General features: G+C 47.0%; 1 protein-coding gene across 2 annotated transcripts in view; it reads left to right on the top strand.

Moving 5' to 3' along the window:
- Positions 1-1,663: 1,663 nt before the first annotated feature.
- LOC144082070 (A disintegrin and metalloproteinase with thrombospondin motifs 2-like) overlaps positions 1,664-18,977 on the top strand; it is a 63,422-nt gene continuing 46,108 nt past the window's right edge. For both annotated transcript variants that reach the window (XM_077608900.1, XM_077608901.1), the window contains exons 1-2: positions 1,664-1,947; positions 3,367-3,821. In XM_077608900.1, the coding sequence (XP_077465026.1) occupies positions 1,854-1,947; positions 3,367-3,821 (549 nt within the window). In that variant the 5' untranslated portion in view covers positions 1,664-1,853. The remainder of the gene's footprint in view (positions 1,948-3,366; positions 3,822-18,977) is intronic.

Genomic DNA, 18,977 nt, shown 5'->3' on the forward strand with positions numbered 1-18,977 from the left:
GTGCAGAGGGAAATGATAGCAGGCAAATATATGATCCTTTAATGAATGCATGCAGTGATTTATTGACATGAGGTTGGTGTACTATATTACAGAAGTTTGAATGAACCAATGCTATTTGTGTCGATACAGTGGGACCTCGACTTACAAATATTTCGGATACGAAAAGCTCCATGAGAAGCCCTCTGTTCCAAGATACAAAACCACTCCAGAGTTACGGCACGTCCAACGAAATCCTACGTTACCCGAAAGGCAAATGCATTTCCAATACCCGGTAGTTGATCTATTTGGCGATCTGAAGCGTTTTATCCGATTCGCAACTACGTACGTGGCTGGCGCACTATCGCAGCGGCGATATGGCTCCGTCTGTCGCCTGTTAGGACTTGGATTAGCCTGCAAGTCACCTTTTTCTAAAGCTCGCTGAGCCTTCTTTCCTGGAGGCAAAACTCTACGAGACATTGTGTAAGCCTCCCAGTTTGGAGAGATCAGCAGTGGTTTCATTCCCAACTGTCCACTTATTTCCACATTCACTTCAAGCTGGTGAATTTTTGTTTACAGTGCTGCTATCTTCTGAAGCGGTTTGTGGTCATCGTCCGTGGAAAAGGGGAGGGAGGGAGGGATGTAGGGAGGGAGGTGTGTGGTGGCTCATTACATTCAATCAGCCATTTCCTCAGTTCATGTCGCCATTAGTAAGACTCGTTTTCCGTCCGGGTAAAATAACTGTAAAACACTTTTGGAATATGATCTGCAAATCTTCATATCAGGGGGGGAAAAAAAGACAAACATCAGATAAAATCCAAGAGCAGGCAGAGCAGAGAGATATATGCAGGAAGCAAACGCTATTAAAAAAATGACTTGACTGAAAGCTTGGAACAGTCATCCAAACATCAGGGAAAATGCACACATTGGAATAGAGAGAGTGCTGCTGACCTTCTGGATATCCCATACCACTGTTTTCAAGGTGTGTTAGGAGGATCGCTAGTAGGATGGGAGCTCTCTCTCTCTCTCTCTCTCTAGCCCTTCTTCAACCCATCGCTCAATTTCAAACAACTTCCAATGTGAGCCATGAACATGTACCTGTAAAGGAGGAAAAAACTGGACGAACCCTCAGTGGTATTTGGCCGCAATTTTCCACTGCCATGTTTTTTTTGCCTACATTTGTGAAGAGAGCGCCAAAACAATTGCTATTTTCAAATGTTATTCCTTGAGATGCTCGCAATTCAAGTCAAAATACATGAACATGTGTGCATGTCTTCGTCATTTTTCTGCTTTTAAAGTAGAAAAAGACTGGGTTCGGTGACCAGCGGTTTCCAAATTTGAGCTCACGGGTCAGCGCAGAGCCACACGCATGGTCAAAAGAGCCATACGTGGCTCCCGAGCCATAGCTTCCACACCCCCTGCCGTACATTGGTACACAGATTTAGGCTGGGCGGGCTGTCCGGTGGAAGAGTGGTTAAGGTGTCCGGCTCAGAGTTGTGAAAATCGAGCGTTCCATCCCTGGTGGCTTCCGACCTTCCTGTGTGGAGAGAGGAAGGAGTTGATCGTGTGAAAAGAGGAGGAGGAGGAGGAGAGTTGTGGGAAAGAGGGAGGGTGGGAGGGAGGGAGGCACGGGATGAGAGAGAGAGAGTGAGAGAGAGAGAGAGAGAGAGAGAGAGAGACGGGAGGAGAGCTTGGTCTCTCCCGCCCGGTGCACTTGGCAGTCTTGTTGCGGGCTGCTGTGCTGTTGCTGTTGCTGTCGTGGCGTGGCGTGTGCGGCGTGCGTGGCGTGCGTGGCTCGGTCGCGCCAGGCGGGGGGGAACTTCAAGCACACTGGAGCCCGGAGTCCCACTCTCTCACCTGCGCAGTTCGGAGCTGCCATGGCTCTCGCGCCTGGATCTGGATTGACTGTCCTCACCGTTCTTTCGGCCTTTCTGCTGCACACCAGCGGCCTTTACATCGCCAGTAGCGTCGGTACGTACCACGCGCCTTCACCCTTTTTTGGTTTTTTTTTTTGTTTTTTCTCTACAAATTTATGCCAGGCGAACAACAACTTGAGCTGGTTTGGCCGAGACTTTCATGTGTGTGTTGAGCATCGGGACGCTGATTTTTCTTTATTGCTGGGAGGCGCAAAGAAAAGACAAGTCTTCAAGTGGTGCGCATCTCATCTATCGATCTGTCACTGGACGCTCCTGTCGGGTGTCGGGTGTCGGCGTATCGATCACATTTTCGCAAATGTTTCTCCGACACCCTTGCGCGTCCTCGCAAACTTTTCCCGATGATTGACAGTTAAAGCAAAAGGGCACCTGAGGATCACTTCCGATGATGCCGCCGTTTGCATGCGGTTACCGTGTGTGTGTGCGCGCGTTTGGCTCGTGTGTGTGTGTGCAAGGGAGTTGGTGTGTGCGGGGCGTCCCCCAAAGTCGCGTGCTTCTGCCGCGGTCACGTGGAGAACAAAAGTGTTGGTTTGTGGAAAAATATGTGCGTTATCGCCATCGCTCCACCATGGTTGACATGCAGAAATGATAATATATCAAGTGTTTTTTTTAGGGAGGGGGACTTAACCCTCTTAGGGAACTATTTTTGCTCATTGAATAAAGCTTACTGGCTTACTAGTCTTGCAGTGCCATTGACGGACCTGGACGTCCAATCCGTTTTGACCGGGAGGGGCATTTGATCAGTAAGTTCACTTTTTGGGCCAAAAATAACGGCTCTGGCCTCGGATCGGGCCTGCGGACCACAGCGACTTTGACATTGGACGTCCAATCCGAGAGGGTCGGTGGGCGAAATGAAATAGACGCGTCACCCCGTCAATGGCGTCCAACGAGTTAACGAGTGGCTTGACCCCAACAGACCCCAAGTGTCAATCATAACTTGTTGGATTCTAGTCCTATTCAGTTAAGAATAAATCATTGGTCACCATTGTCAACCATTGACGTCCAATCCCTTTTAAACTGGGAAGACTGGCTTGGCGGCGGCCAGACGTGACGTGACGTGACGTGAGGTGAGGGCCCGGTGGAGGCTTTACCAATAAGGGATGGATTTGACAGATGGATTTGGCTGCATTTCAGTTGGCAGCCAGCGATTATTTTTAACAAAGATATGTTGCGCGCACTAAAGAGAGCGTGGCAATTAGCACCTTGATCTCTCACTGACATCCCTGTTCCTGCTGGAAGGGCGCAGAAGGTGTTGGGACGCTCTGCTGAGGCTGCCATTTGCAAACACGCCTCGCCTGGGTTCACGGGAGGGGGGGCAGGGGGTCGACAGAAGGAGCACCTTTTGTTTATCGTCGTCTCGGGTGGCGTCAACCATTGGTGGCTTCCTCAATTGTTGAAGCCTTTTGCCCATTGAATGTTTCCCGTGCGTGACGTTGGCCTCCCATCCTCTCCTCAGATTCCCTGCGGCACGTCCTGGGGGAGTATGGACTGGCGAGGCCGATAAGTGTGGACGCGGAGGGCCGCTTCCTGTCGCACGCCATCTCGGCAGGAGGCGTGGCGGGCGGGCAGCCCCGTAGGCGCCAGAAGAGAGAGGTGGGCGACGGCAGCAATGGCCATGGCCATGGCGATGGCGATGGCCACGGCCACGGCGAGCGCGAAGGAGACGAGGGAGACGGAGAGACGGCGGCCCGCCGGGAAAGACTCTATTACAACGTCACCGTCTTCGGCCGGGAGTTCCACCTCCGCCTGCGCCGCAACGGCAGGCTGGTGGCCCCCGGAGCCAAGATGGAGTGGCGCGACGACGACGACGCCACGCGGCACGTCGAGACGCTGCAAGACGACTGCTTGTACGTCGGGGACGTGGCCGACGCGCCGGGAGCCACCGTGGCCATCAGCAACTGCGACGGCTTGGTGAGTGCTCCTTCTCTCTCTCTCTCTCTCTCTCTCTTCGTGCTCTGTAAGGATCAGAATAACCCAATGGGACGGAATGGTCCAAGTATGAATTTCCCTCCAACCTGCTTACGTGTGCTTCATACTTGGACCATTCTGTCTCATTCTGTTACTCTGATCCTTCTGAAAGCAAAACACTCCAAAGCAGCGGTAGACAATTAAGCTTCCTTCATAATATTTACAAGTCAGTCAAACAGGCGCCTTTTGTGACGGCCTCCTGGCAGGCTTCTGGAGCTTTGCCAGGGAGATTCAAATTGGCTAGGAGTCGTTGGGGAAGGCTTCCTCCTTGCTAAACCCTTGCTAGACAACTACTGTATTTTACCGAATATCGGCTGCACTTTTTGTCTCTTAGTTTGGCCCGACTCATACTCTAGTGGAGAGGTGCCTAAACTTTATTTGCTCAAAGATCTACTTTTACAATAATTGGCTATATTTTCATGCTATTATCAGTTCTGTTTTTGGGCTTCACCAATGACTCAACACACTCTTTTCTAGTGAAAAATGTTGCTGGCCACGTGTTGCCCCCTATTTGGGAAACAAAGAATCGCCATACGTCGCCATTTTCATAGATCGTCTCACCCCTAGTAGGGGGCTTTTGCGAAATATTATGAATGCCGACCAATGTGTAAATAGGAGATCGCCAGGAGAGGAGATGCCCTCAGCGGGAGACGGCTCATTAGTCAGCCAGACTAGCCCACCACTAGAACCCTGCAAAGGCAACTGGATCCATTTAGGACAGAGGGCGCTTGGGGATGGAAGGTAGGAGGGAAAGAGGGAGGGAGGGAGGGAGGCAGTGAGGGAGTGTTTAGATCTGGGAATCCAAGTGAAGGAGCATCTGAGGAAGCAGGCAGGGAGCCAGGACAAGACGGAGCTGACATGCCCATTCAGCACCACAGCAGCCAGCGGCAGCTCGTTGCCGCCGCTCGCACCGGCCTGCCACCCCGTCGGCTATTTGGACCCAACGCTACTGTCAAAGTGCCATTGGATGGGGATGGTGGAGGAGGAGGAGGAGGAGGAGGAGCTCGTCAAAACGCTGACTTTATTGGAAGTCCTTGTCGATTGTTCATCGAGCGATTGGCACGCATCTCCATCGCTTTGAAACGAGCCACACCCCCTATCGGCGTCCAAGTCTGCTATCGAGAGAGTTTCACTCGGCAACCATTGGAAAAACACAAACATTCACCAGTTTCTATACGTGCACATTTGTGAGTGTCGTGGCTAAAGTTGTTCCTGAGAAAGAATCATCCGGTCCTGCCTGACAAATGCTAGGCTAGCCAGGGAAGCGTGGGAAAGGGGCCGTGCCAGCTGACCGCTAAACTGCAAATGAGCTACCGCTGGGTGGGAAGATTCACTTCCCAGGTGTTTGTCATTCCTGAACTCCAGACCCAACAAGCGAGGCCAAGCACACCTGCAAGACAAACACCTTTTTTACGTCCACGGCCAACACCTTAGCCACAAAAGTGCAGTGGGTTTGCTAACTGCTGTTCAGACGTGCCATCGCACCCATCGTGTTGAGAAAGCCTCGCCTTGCACCGGCTTCACTTTACCATATGATCCACGCGCCTTCGCATGGAAGATTCTTTCACGCGGGGCCGTCAAACACGGTCGGTCGGGTTGGCGGGCCGTATTCGCGCCAACCAGATCTCCTGTTTATTTTTATGGGGCAAAAAGTTGACTTGGGGCAGCCGCCGACGTCCGTTGCCTACCGTCAATGGGACTAAAAGATGAGCAGGAGTTTGTCTACCTGGTTTGTTGGCCAGTCGCTGCACTCTGCTAATGATGCTATAAAAAGAGAAAATGACAGTAGAGGGAAAAGAATGCAGCAGACAGATTCTTTTTTTTTTTTCATGGACCTGCCTGCACCCACGGTTTCCGTTGAAAAGACAGACACTGCAAGAGAAACTGTTTTTTGTTTTGATTTTTTTTTCTTCGAGCAGCGCTTGTCTGTTTTTAGCTACAACATTCCTACCAATGCAAATCAGACAAATGACAGAGGTTTGAAGTTAGCTCTTTCTGTAAGTGGATTTAACAGATAAGTGCTGCTAGACAAGCTCTTTTGTTATAAATACAGCATCATTAACATGTACCGCAACCTGAAATATGCACGCAATTCGATTTTTGGACAATGACAGCCCCTGCGACCCTTGTGAGGATTAGTGGTACGCAAAAGGAAAGAATGAACGGCTGAAGCAGACTCGTAGCTCACAAGCATCAGTGGTCAATTGACAAGCTCACCCTTAGCCGAGGCCATTCGAGCCGGGGGGGTCACGTGATGAGCAGCTCCGAATTGGAATCGGCTGAAATTGAAACGATAACGTCAATTAGAGCACGGCGACCCGAGACCTCCCGGCCGCCCTCGCCAAGCCCGTCGTCGGTCCCGGGAGAAGCCGCCGGAGCGACAGTCGGCTCTGGGGGGGGAGCGAGGAACGACGGCGAGAGAACGATTAGTGTTGTCGGGATTTGATTGCAGGTTCCACCCTGCGGTGCGGCTCACTCAAACACGCAATTATTCAATCTAGAGCTATTATCAGACGGCCGGAAACACAGGGAGAGGAAGAGAGAGAGAGAGAGAGGGAGAGAGAGAGAGAAAGAGAGAGAGAGAGAGAGCATTCCGGGGATCGCTGAATAGAGCCGAGGAGTGCTTTTACCAGGGCTGTGATTACTGGCGCTCAGTCGGCGCACTTAACCAGCCCTCCTCGCCTCTCTTTCCTCTGCCGCTCTGTCATTGAAAGAGAGAAGAGAAAAAAAAAAGGAAAAAAAAGAAACGCCTCAGATTGTTTGAGTGGCGAAAATAACAGGTTTCACTTGAGCAAATCAAGCGGCGGAATCCCAATGATTACAGGGGAATGCTCCCTCCCGCCGTCATTTTAGCGTGATGCTACCAGAATTGACCTCATTTGAAACAAGTGTAGAAAATGGCAATTGTCGCAGGAGTCAGTCAGTCAATCGGGCAGCCAGTCGCGAGTCGCTCGCTCCCTCGGGCGGCGCCCAGGCGGGCCGAGGCCGTGATCGATGCTAGCTAACGTCAGCATTTTTCTTACTAATAGGGCCCGAAGCTGCGGGATCCGCCAAGCGTTCTCCCACCGTTGCCATTCTGGGCCACTATTGTCCAAATCCCCAGTGACGCTATTATGTCTGGCGGCCCTTGCGTTTGCACGACTCATTCAAATGTTTTCTTGCTCGCCAATAAAACGCTCTCGGGTCCACACGCTAAGTCCGAAGGAGAGATCCACCATTCATCTTCATGTCTTCTAACTGGCGCAAGTCAGTCAAGTTGGTCTCTTTGAGTTGTCTGAGTACGTGTAACATCATTTGTGTGTTGACATGCGGGTGTTTGTATGTATGTTTATTCAGCTGCCACTCGCAATTCCCCAACATTGGGAAATGTGTTTGCATTATTCATTTGAATGGCTTAAAAAATGATTTTCTTTTTAAGATCATTTTTGCATAGTTATTTAATTAAAAATGGTATACTTTAAGGGGGTAGTATTAAAGTGCTAACCTAACCTAAAGATGGTGGAATGAATGATGCTAATTGAATGTAAAATGTGTCTGTACTTCCAAAATTCAAGTCGCAAAAGCCCTTCTGGAAGGAGTTAATTTAGTAAGTGGAGGTAGCCGTGTATTTCATCCTTTCACTTTGTAAAGTGTGGGCACTTCTCGGGCGGATCATCGATATTTCATGTCAACCATTTGCCTTTTACGACATAAGTGCATGCTTCAAGCCATTGCGCTTAAAAGAGGAATGCCACGGAAGGAATGAGATTTGGCTGAAATTGCCGCCTCGCCTCGCCTCGCCTCGCCTTGGCGGGGCCACGCCGTTCAGAGTAGAAGCTGCCTCGCACCTTTCCATCTGCTGTGATTGCTTTTGTTTTGTTTCCTGTAATAGAAACACAATCAAATTTTCTCTTCAGCTCAAAGCTCAAATGTTTTTTGATGGCAGCACGCATGGAAGCGGAATATGTAATATGTAATATATTATATAATGTGGGGGTTGGAGCGAGCGACGCACTAGAAACCAAGAAACAAACACATCTCTTGTGCTTTGATGAGGCTGACTGATCGTCTGCCAGGATATACAAGGAACTTTTTACTCTTGTATAATCTCTTTTAAGGATGATGGTGGATATTGTCAAGGATTTGATTTCAACAAATGGGAATGGTGTCAATCATGAAAGTTATTGACTATTTTGCTTCTTGAGAGGTTCAGACAATTTCTGCGTATCTCAGTGTAGTGTTTGCATGTTGCCCCGTCTTCTCCACGCATGACTTTATTGTCCTGGTCTCACTGAGTGGGTGTGAGTTGGATGCCAGCTGACAGGAACCCCCATGCTCCATAACAACACCCTGTTTATTTTTCTGCTACATGACAGCATGAGGCCAACATCCTCCTCCTCCTCCTTTTCACTCTTCATCTTGATGTATTGGTTTACATGCTAGTTGGGTAAGGGAAATTCTGCACGTGTGTCTCCTCTTCGCTTAAGGTAACAAAAGAAAGAACAGGGTTTGTTTCCAAGAAATCGTACACTATTGGAACATTGTTTTATTTCAAGGGATTTAGTCATGAAGAAGTTTTCAAATGCTTTGTGCCTGTGTTATCCCACTTTTTTCTGTCGCTGCCATTGAGATTTTTGAGAATAGCTATTCAATGAAATTCATGGATTTCTTCCCGTAGTGCCAGTTGTATAAAAAAATGGCATTTTAAATTGGGCTTTCTTACAAGTCTAATGTTGCTGATCAATGAATGCTTCAAGCAGTAAACAATTGTCAGATTTTGGCTTTCTAATTGCTTGGAAATACAAAAATTACTTGTCAGTGTGTCCCATTCCAGATGGTGCCAGATATGTTTAAAGTGAATGCTGAACACTTGCATGGTTAATGCAGTTATTGCAATTTTGATGGACACTTTTTACATGATTGAAATGAGGCAAAAATAACATGATTTTTCTCTCAAGTATATTTTTATCATCATTTGTTATTATTTGTGTTTGAAAATTCAATTTGGTCTTCAAAAGGTCTTTTTTCAAATGTGAGTCTTGAAAAAGATGGGCTCGTCTTATATTCGGGCCAACGGGGCGTGCCGCCTCCCGTAGGCCATAAACATGAAAGCTTTCTCTCAAGCGTTTTAATAGTCCGTTTAAAGTCCTTTCGCAACCCGGCGAACGTCCCGCCCCGTATTAGACCACGTGCAGGAGAACATTTCCCCCCAAATCCCTCCTCGCCAAGAACTGGAGTCATTTGGTATCTCTCTCTGGCCGTGGCCGACGTCGGCTCGACGGCGCGGCGCTCAAAACAATGGCGAAAAGGCTCTGATTTCCTTTGAGATGATGGGATTGGATTAAGCCGTGGTGGCCATTGACTTTGCTTCCTAGCTCCAGTAATTGGTGGCAATGGAGGAGCCTGGTGTTCCCCCATTAGATGAAATCTGGGATCTTGGGGAATGACAGTCTCCTCGGGTGCTGATTTGTGCGTCTTTGTGCGCACGCAGACGGAACATGTGGCTGCACTCGCCCGTATTTATTTGTTACAAAGTGTAGGGATTCCCGAGAGATTGTCAGTTTGATAGCTCCTCTTTTATTTTTCTCCTGCCGACTTTCCTCAAAGGAGGCGCAATAAAAATGTCATTGTTCTCTGTGTGTAGCCCAGCCAGTGCCTGCGCGGCCGGGGCTTTGGACATTCTTCCCCATCTGTGCTCTCTTACAACAACTCATGCTGCGCTGAAGGCAGCGTAGCGTGTCCGTCTCATTTATGTCGCGCCTTCAATGACCGGATTTTCTGGACTATAAGTCACGGATCTTTTATACAGTGGTACCTCGACATACCAGCAGCTCGAGATACGAGGAAAATTTCCAGCAAATAATGATCTCTAGATACAAGACAAATTTGGAGATGCGAGAAAGCCAGGAGGCCAAGACATGAGAGGCTGTTTATCATTGTAGCGCACTGTCTTTTTTGCCGCATCTCTTTCGTGTATAACAGATATCTACGAGCACTGGACGGAGCGTTGCATTTTTTTCAGTGTTTTTTTTCCGTCACTCAGCGCGAATGCCGGAGCGATCGCTAATACGAGCAGTATAGTGTATATATTACTTCTCGTTGGCTGCTCATAAGAACATCAGGGGCACTGGCTCTCTACCCCGCAACTCCTCGTGTAATATCTCTGATCGCAACTATACCGCTTTGTAACGTCTCTACAAGCACTGAGTGGAGCGTTGCATTTTTTCAGTGAGCCCCCCCCTAGCCTGTTAGCTCGCGTTAGCAGAGCGATCGCTCATTCTAGACTACTTCTCGTTGGCAAGTGGTCGTGCGTTATCCTATTGTGAGGAGATTTGTGTGCATCATTTTTTTAATATTTTGGAGGGAATACAACAGCAAACAGCCCATCGATAGCGAACGTGAGGGTGGGTGGGGGCGTGGCAAACAGTTAACGCGGCCAGAAGGTAAAAAAAATTAAAACAAAATTAGAATTCAGTTTTGTCTAAAGTTACATTAAACGTATGTTTGAGTGTGTGTATATATTAATCCAAGTTCATTTAAATTTGTTTGTTGTGTTTCGAGTGCGTTGCCGTGGAAAGACTTATCTATTTAAAACATGGAAGATCAAAGTGCAAACTTTTGACCATTGATGAGTGAGCGAACGCCTCGAACAAATTGAAGCATTGGACATGAAGGAAGATGTAGCGTCCCCTAAGACTAGGCATTTATTTAACAAGGCTCGTCAAACTAAGATAAGGCCCAGAGTGGGTGTGGGGGTGCTTTGGTTCCAACTTGTAAAAAGAAAAGCTTTCCACAATACTAGTGTCCTGCAAGTGCAATCAGTGGATTGGCGTCAGGTGCTTGTTGTTTGGGCCCAACCCCCGTTGCTTCAAGTTTGTCAGTCAGCTCAGTCGTCGGTCGCTCGGCTTGAGCAAAAAACTGCCACCACCCACAGTGCAATCAGTGGATTGGCGTCAGGTGCTTCTTGCAGCCCAAGTGTGACCGAGTAAGTTTTTTTTTGTTTTTCTTTTTTTAGGGCAATATTAACAGATGCCTATTTCAACTATTGTTCTCTATTTTACTATTGTTAATTTAAAATACCTTTTTCTTGGTTTGTAAGCAAATAGAAAATGGTCCTCCAAAAATGTGACTGATATTTTTTCCTCTTTGTTGTGTATTCTCTGGCCAATGCGACTTATACTTGTGTGTGGGATGAGGGGGGGTAAACTCCTATTTTGGTGACACCCCAAAAAATGCACCGGATCTTAACGTTCTCCACATTTTCCCATTTTTAGCTTGTTTTTTTGTGTCCTATCTTAACATCCTCGCACGACATGTTGAATTTATCGTCATTTTTTTTTACACGGGTCAGTGTCGGACTACCTTGAATTGAATTGAATGCCTTTATTGTCACGATACAAGTATCATGACATTTAAAGCTTGTAGTGTGTATGGAGAAGTGTCGGCTGTCAATGGCGGGCGGGATGCACACTAAGTGTTTTTCCAGCATTTTCTAGACGGATACGCGATGTAGTAATCCCCTTTCCAGATTGGGAGCGCTCGGAGTCTTGGAAAAATATACAAACAGGTTTTATGATGACAAATGTGGCATTGAAGAGAAGCTGAAAACTAGGGGTGGGTGGATCGCTCGCCTTTGGGTACGTCGCCACGCCACGCCACGCCACGCCATTTCATTTGCCATGGTCACCTCACCGATTGACCCGGCCGGGCTGGCAACTGAAACCCCAATCCAAAATAGAAAATGAATGTATTCTCCTCCACGTACATGCAGCTGTTCTACACACAGCTGTAACCTCGGCCCACATTATTAAAGCAATTTGAAAAATAAACATTGTAAATTCAGGGCTCAGACAAGAGAGTTAGCTTATATCCAATTTGAAAGAAGAGGAAAAACAGCCAATTCTTTCTAAATACCACACACAACATGACTAATGGTTTACAGAGGGGGGGGAAAAATCTTCCCTTATACATCTTATGTTTGTTTTTTCTTCCATTACTCAGCTGGATGAATCCAAATATTCCAAATGTTTTTGAAAGCCAAAGAGGGAAGCAATCTGTCCTCTGCGGTAGCGCGTGCACACACACACACACACACACACACACACACACACACACACACACACGCACACACACACGGAAATACACTTCTCCAGACCCAGAGATGGCAGAGGGAGCATGCCCGCAAATGTTTTTTTTCCTCAAATTGTAGGCAAAGACAGCGGGGAAAGCGCCGGCGTCCGAGGCCCTCTTTTGTCATGGGAAGCTCCGTCTTTTCTAATTGGGGCTCCTTTTCCTAAGGAAGGAATTTGAATGGGCTGGTAGCAGCTGGCCCGTTCCCAGACTATCCATCCCATAAACACAGCCCTTAGATTCCCGCCAGAGGTGAACTAAGGAGAGCCAACACCTTTTCTAGTCGATAGCCAATCAACACATTCATAATGCATGACATTAAGATTGCGGCAATGTCAAGCCCAACCCGCCCGTAACCACAATAAAGATTCCCATATTTTGGCGTAGGTTGCCGAGGCATTTCACCTTGAAATTTTGCGAACTACAAATTTGGCTGGGCCTGTCACAAATACTCAAGTGTGACTTCTATATATCTTTTTTTCCTCTGACCACTGAGAGAGAGCCTGTTTTCTTTTTTTGCTATAGTTATCGGAAAACTGCTATGTTACCCGGTGCCTATTCAGAATGTTGTTCCCCTTATTATTACTATTGTCAATTTGGCACATTTGTTTTTCATTCCTGCAAATACCTTCCCAAAAATCGGCCTGTGTGTGTATATATGTATATATATTTCTTTCCTCTTCATTGTTTGGCTGGTGCGACTTATACTCAGGTGTGCCTGAAAAATCCGGTCATCATAGGTTCCAAAAATCTAAAAAAAAGATCGTATTTTGGAAGTTTTTCAAAATGAATGTGCAGAGTCAGTTGCATCAAGACAGCCGTGCCACACCCTTTGTTGTCAAATTTCACAGGCGGCTCCGGTGGTTTCCCTGGCTGCCGCTGGTAACCTTGGTGATGCTGGCGGAGATATGCTGCAGTCAGTGGGCGTTGCCAGGGCGTGATATGAAAGCTTATCGCGTGTGCTTGTCTGAGAACATGAAGGAGTAAAGATAACCCCCCACCCCCCAACCCACAGCCTTCGTTTTGACGTGTCCTTTGACGACGGCATCGCTCTTCCAACGCACGCGTGTCTATCTGCGGGCTCAGACAAAATGCCGAGTCATGCGAAATGTGTGCATTTATAGGTGGTGGTGGTGGTACTTGTGTGCTTGAGCTATTGATGAATTAAGGGTAAGCAAGCAGCTCCTTGAAGGGAAGCTGGGCTCTAGCGGCCCACGCAGAGGGGCCCGTGAGGCCACACCAGCCGGACGTGTCCTCTGTGAGATTTATGGCCAAATAATTGCGCTTGATCAACAGCAATTGCATCCGGGGATGGGATCGATACGCCGCAACGCGGGCCGTGCCGCGTACGCGTCGTCTACAGAATATACGTAGCGGGACCTTTTTGGGGGGGCCGGCATATGATTATCAATAGGATCATTGGCCGTGAGTTGTTGTTATCCATTCTCCGAGCTGCTTATCTTCGGCCGCAGGGGGTGCTGGAGCTTGCGGGCAGTAGGCAGGTTACACTCGGACTTGGTCTTCCGGCCAATCACGGGGCACGATGAAACCAACAAGCAATCCCTCATACTTTGGGACAATTTAGAGCGCTAATTTAGCCTAGCATGCATGTTTTTGAGATGTGGGAAGGAACTCCGTGCTTTTACTTATTCAGCCAGGGTACTTTTTTTCTTTTTTTCTTTTCACAATGACCTTGACTTCTCATTTTGCCTTAACACCCTTTTTTCTTCCCTTCCCTTCCCTTCCCTTGCCTTCTCTTCCTCCGAATCTTTGAATTTCAGCAAAGGGAGGTGATAACTGGAGTTCCCCTCAGGTTCCTTTTTAATCAAATATTTGACCTAATGAAGGCACTTAATTACTGGTTGCCAAATGCTGGAGGTGTCGGACTACTTTTATACTCCTTTTCACATTTCTTTCTATTTATTATTATCCTGACAAATGGAGTGCGGGTGGGTGGGTGGTTGTGCATGTTTGTGTGTGTGTGAGGAAAGTGTTCTTTGAAGCTGCCTGTCCACGTGGAGCTGCATTGGCCACTTGGGAGCGTCGTGGCGGAATGGCATCTAAACTATGCTAATCCCGGCCGCTGTTGTGAGCAAGGACGCCCAAACTTAGCATTCTTTCAGCGACATGCACTGAAATGCGGCAAATCATGACCGGCCGGCTTTGCTGGTCAGCAGAGGGAAAAAATGGCAATATTTGAAATAAGTGCAAGCTCTTTAGCAGTTGAGCAGGTAGCATCTAGATTTTGAAAAGCTCAGGAGAGAAAGGCGGACTTGGGAAAAAGAACCGCGCCCAAATTTTGTCCGACCATTGAACGTAAATGAGCCGAGATTTGCATGATTTTTGGGAGTGATGGGCGTGTGTTTGTGTGTGTGTGTGTGTGTGTGTGTCTGTGTGTGTGTTTTCTGCCTGTGTGTTTCCACATTCATGGTAAGAAAAGAAGTTTGGATCAGCTGTTTGATATGCTCTGCATGGCTCAATAAACTGGCACAGCTGGTAAAAGCACATTACTCACGCTTTGATGCTAACTTCGCTAAACAAAATGACCATCTAAATGTCCTCGTGTGCAAGAAAGATGGCCCAAAAGCCTGAGTTATGAACACAATGGCTGCCCGACACCAAAGCATATTTCACACACTTTCTGTGGCAAATCTCCATCCCTTTGTTTTCTTTTTATGGTCCGGATGTGCGTCTCGTTTTGATCGTCTAAGCTTGGGTGGTGATGCCTGTCACGCTCTTTGTACTTCACAATGTCAAACATTTAAAAAAAAAATCGGAACAATGTTTAATATCGTCGATACGAGTGTCGTTTTTAAAATGTCATTTAACCGATTCAGAAAGGGGAAATAAAAAAAACCTTTCTAGCATATCAGTTGCATTTGACAACGCGTTTTACTACAATAGTTGAATTTCATACCAGATGAAAAGTGTAAGGCGCTTGCTTCATGTTATATTTTCAGACTGAAAAAGAGAGCTGTCAATTTGTGCCAAACACGCACGTGCACGCGCACGCGCAAGGCTCTCTTCCGTTCCGACGGCCTTCGCTCGCTCGCTGTTGTTGTGACAAACACGTCGGAGGCTTTTCGCTTGTATTTCAAGTACAACGAGGCATCTCCGTCCTCAAACGAGTCCCAGATGGGGAACCCAAATTTGGCGCGCACGCACGCACGCCAGCGAGAGCGAGAGCGAGAGTGAGAGTGAAAGAAAACAAGAGGATATAAAAACACGCATGATAAACAGAGCAAAGGTAGACCGACCAGAGGGTGTTGTTGTGCTCCTGATAAATAGCAACAAGGACATGATTTTGCTCCAAAGTGAGAGTCAGCATTGGCCTTTGAATTTTCATCCCTTTTACTGAGGTAAACAAATGAATCCCCCCCCCCAAAAAAAAGTGTCTTGACGCTGGAGCGACCGAACGAACGACCTCCCCCCCACTGTGTTGGCTCTTGAAGAGGAAAAGGCAGAATAGCAAAGTTTTTAACCTTGGCGCTTTCTAAAGGAGCCAACTTCTAAAGGCCAACCTTCGCCAAGGTTTGCGCGTCAATATCAATTTGGATTTCTGTCAAAACCTTTTTCCTCAGTGAAAGCCAATTCATTAAGAACAATGACATAAAGGCGCTTTACTAAATCTGAAGGGAGCTTGTGGGAAAAAGCCAGTATTATTCATGATAGAAATTCTAGTCCTAAGACATTTTCTTCCTCCAATGAAAAAAAAAAGTGTCAGATGCCAATAGCTTTTGTCGTATTCCTAACCCACATATAACAATTTCTTCTTTTCTTTTTGCGTTGTGGGACGGGAAGATTTTCTGTCCTATTTAGTTCAAAACAGTGACACGTGCACCTTCTATGAAAAAGTTGGTGAATATGCCACTCTTATGTCACTTCTAGGTTAGACTCCAGGGCCGTTTTTTGCTCTGGGCAATGAGGCCGACCGCCTGGGGTGCCATCTATCAGGGGGCGCACAACAGCCCTCAACGTTTTCTTGTCTAAACTATTCTTATTCTCATTGCCTCCCCCAGCGTCATTTAAGCGTCACCTCATCCACTCTAAAAGGCATTGGAAAAAAAAAATTCCTGTAACAAATGATGTCATTCATGATTTTGCATCGGAGAAAGCCAGCAAAATCAAGTTTCAGGTTCAATCCAATCATCCAGAACACAATTTAACAACAAATGTAAAAAAAAAAGGCAAAATGCATCTAAAACATCTGCTCCAGTCTGAGGCTTGATTCGGATGATGAATTATTCAGAATAGTTTTATTTAAGCTTCTATTGTATTTTTTAGGGTTGATGTTTTGTGCAATTGAAGGTTGGCATCTTAGTGTTTGGCAAAAATGGAAGAAGACCTACGTGTGTATTGGACGAACATAGGCGGCAAATTAGCCCGGACCGACTCGCTTCCACTCAATAGTGCAGCATGGACATGCCAGGCTAAGTGTAGGCTATGTCCATTGGTTAAATATTAAGTGGGAAGTGTCAGACTGGCTCGGGAGGAACTTGGCTGGCAGGCAGGCACGTCCTCCACCGGGTGAAAAAGACTCAAACGTTGGAGTTGTGAGGGGGGAAAGCCAGCGAATGGCTCCTTCTCCACAGACGCCGACAACGGCGACATTTCGCAGGGAAGGAAGGAAAGAAAGACGTGAAACCTTCTCTTCTTCCTCCCACCTCTTTTCGCCCGACTCGTCTGTCCAAGTCTGCCAGAGACGCGTTGAGCTGCCATTATAAAAAATACAGCATGTTTTCTTCATTTCTGTTATGTTGTTTTGGGTTGCCATGGCGGCGGGATGTCGACTTGGCCTTCCCGGAGTCGGCCAGCGTCGCTTTGACCCTCGTTTTTTTTCCCCACTCGAGGGTTCGCACGTTGCAACGCGGGAAGGTTAAAAGCCCACCTTGGGCGCCCTGGGTCTTGCCCCCCCCCGGACGAGAGATCGAGAAGTGAGCCCGTGAGCGACCTTGAACGTAGGGTGGTGTCCTTAGAACAGACAAACGGCACGACTCCTCCCTCCCTCCCTCCCTCCGCTCGCTTGGTGTCTTTTTATTCTTATTGTCATTGTAGAGGTGATTTCCTATTGGCTATCTCCCAACACTTGGCTGGCCTTCCATTAGCTAGGGGGAAGCTGCGTCTCCGTGATGCCGAAACCGAGGTTGGCGTGCAGTGGGCATAGCATCATTTGAACTTGTTTGGTTGTGTGTTTACGTGCATATCTTCACTCGCCGTTCTATTATTGGAAAATGCAATGCAGCAATGGGTTGAATGCCTAATTCAACATTTGCCTATCCCATATGTGAATGTATTCATAACAATATAAAAGCTCCTCTCATTGGAAGAAGAGATCTCATCAGGAATGGTTCCAAGTTTACTGTTCTATAAACAAATTGTTCTTCAGAAATGGCAGAATAAGATGGTTGAACTGGTGGGCAACACAACCGTTAAGACAGATTTAGGAGCAAGAATGTAAATATATCTTTTTTTTTCCTTTTTCTCACAGTCTCCCAGTGTATTGTTTCATGTGTTAAGTGCACATCATTTTCGTGGGAGACGCGATACACTGATAGTTTCTTTATTCTTCTCCGCTTGTAACGATGGGTAGCCAAGCACACTACACTTAACCTCTGTTCATACCATGCCGATCCACTTGTGATGGGTCAAAATAGGCAACAGAGACCACCCATTTGAGAAAACAACAAGTAGTAAGAATTTATTAAAACAAAGAGCAATTAGTGGAGCCATAAAGCCTCTACTTGTTTGAAGTGATGATACAGTAGCATTCAAAATAACCCCCCAAAAATAGAAAAATACGAATAGGTAGGCTGAGCAAACTTGGTCTTTTCCTCAGAAATGTTTACATCCTGTCTGATGCATCCGTTAGTCTTACTTCAAACATCATGCGTCATGATCAAAATAGACAAAGAAATCCCCAGATCTCAAAACCATCTGTCATATTGATCAAAACCATGCACTCTTTTGTCACACACACACACACATGCACATACATGAGCATGTAGGAGTCTTGTTAAAGCAATCCAAATATGATATATTAGACAGCTAGCATTTTGGAAGGCCTTCTCATTTCTTTGTGCTATACACCAAAGCACAACTCCCGCATTTAGCTGTATTGAGATACTATATCGATTGTATAGCTAGATGTCTCTGAATGTGTCAAAAACAAAAAAATGTCCAAGCACAAAAGCAACAAAAAGTTTCTTCCTGCACTTCCTCGCTTCCACGAGACAAAGAGAAGCCAAAGTCCAACATGTTGGGACAAAAATGAATAAGTAAAATCCCAAAGTCACACGTGCACATAATTCATGCGGCGCTGTCCACTTGAATTGTATGCGCAGCACCTCAGTGTCGGAAAGTGGAACAGCGCTCTACCCCCCCCCCCCCCCCCCCCTTCTCTCTCTCTCTCTCCCCCTCTCTCTCTCTCCCCCCCCCCCCCCCCCCACTCTCTCTCCCTCTTTCTCTGAAAGTGAATGAATCTCTCATTCGGAGTGGCGTAAATATTTCAACAGTTTAGGCACCTGTGCTAAGCCTAGCCACGGCGCCAACATGTCGTTGACCTTTAATGCTAACCTACCTCCTCCTCTTCTCTGTTCTCTCCTAATCTTTGGCATGGATGGGCTCCAGCACCCCTGCAACCCTCATAATAATAAATAGATGAAATGCATATTGTATTTTCATTCAATTTTAAGGCTTAAATTGGTGAAGAAACTTTACATCTATTTTGAGTGAATTGAAATACATATGAATTTGACAAAACTCATAAATTCAATAATCAGTCGGAATTTTGAAGACAAAAAAAGCCATCATCTAAAGCAGGGTTTCCAACTCTGTTGGGTTGGCAGGCCACATAGACGCACGCCAACTAGAGCTCATCATTATTTTTGGCCCCCGAATGAAGATTGAGCAAGTCGCCGTCGGGAACCCGGCCAATCTGGCAACCCCGAGCGGCTCCTTCTCGGTGGCTTCCATGCGCCGCCGCCGCCGCCG

Source organism: Stigmatopora argus, chromosome 9, assembly GCF_051989625.1.
Source record: "Stigmatopora argus isolate UIUO_Sarg chromosome 9, RoL_Sarg_1.0, whole genome shotgun sequence".
Classification (NCBI taxonomy): Eukaryota; Metazoa; Chordata; class Actinopteri; order Syngnathiformes; family Syngnathidae; genus Stigmatopora; species Stigmatopora argus.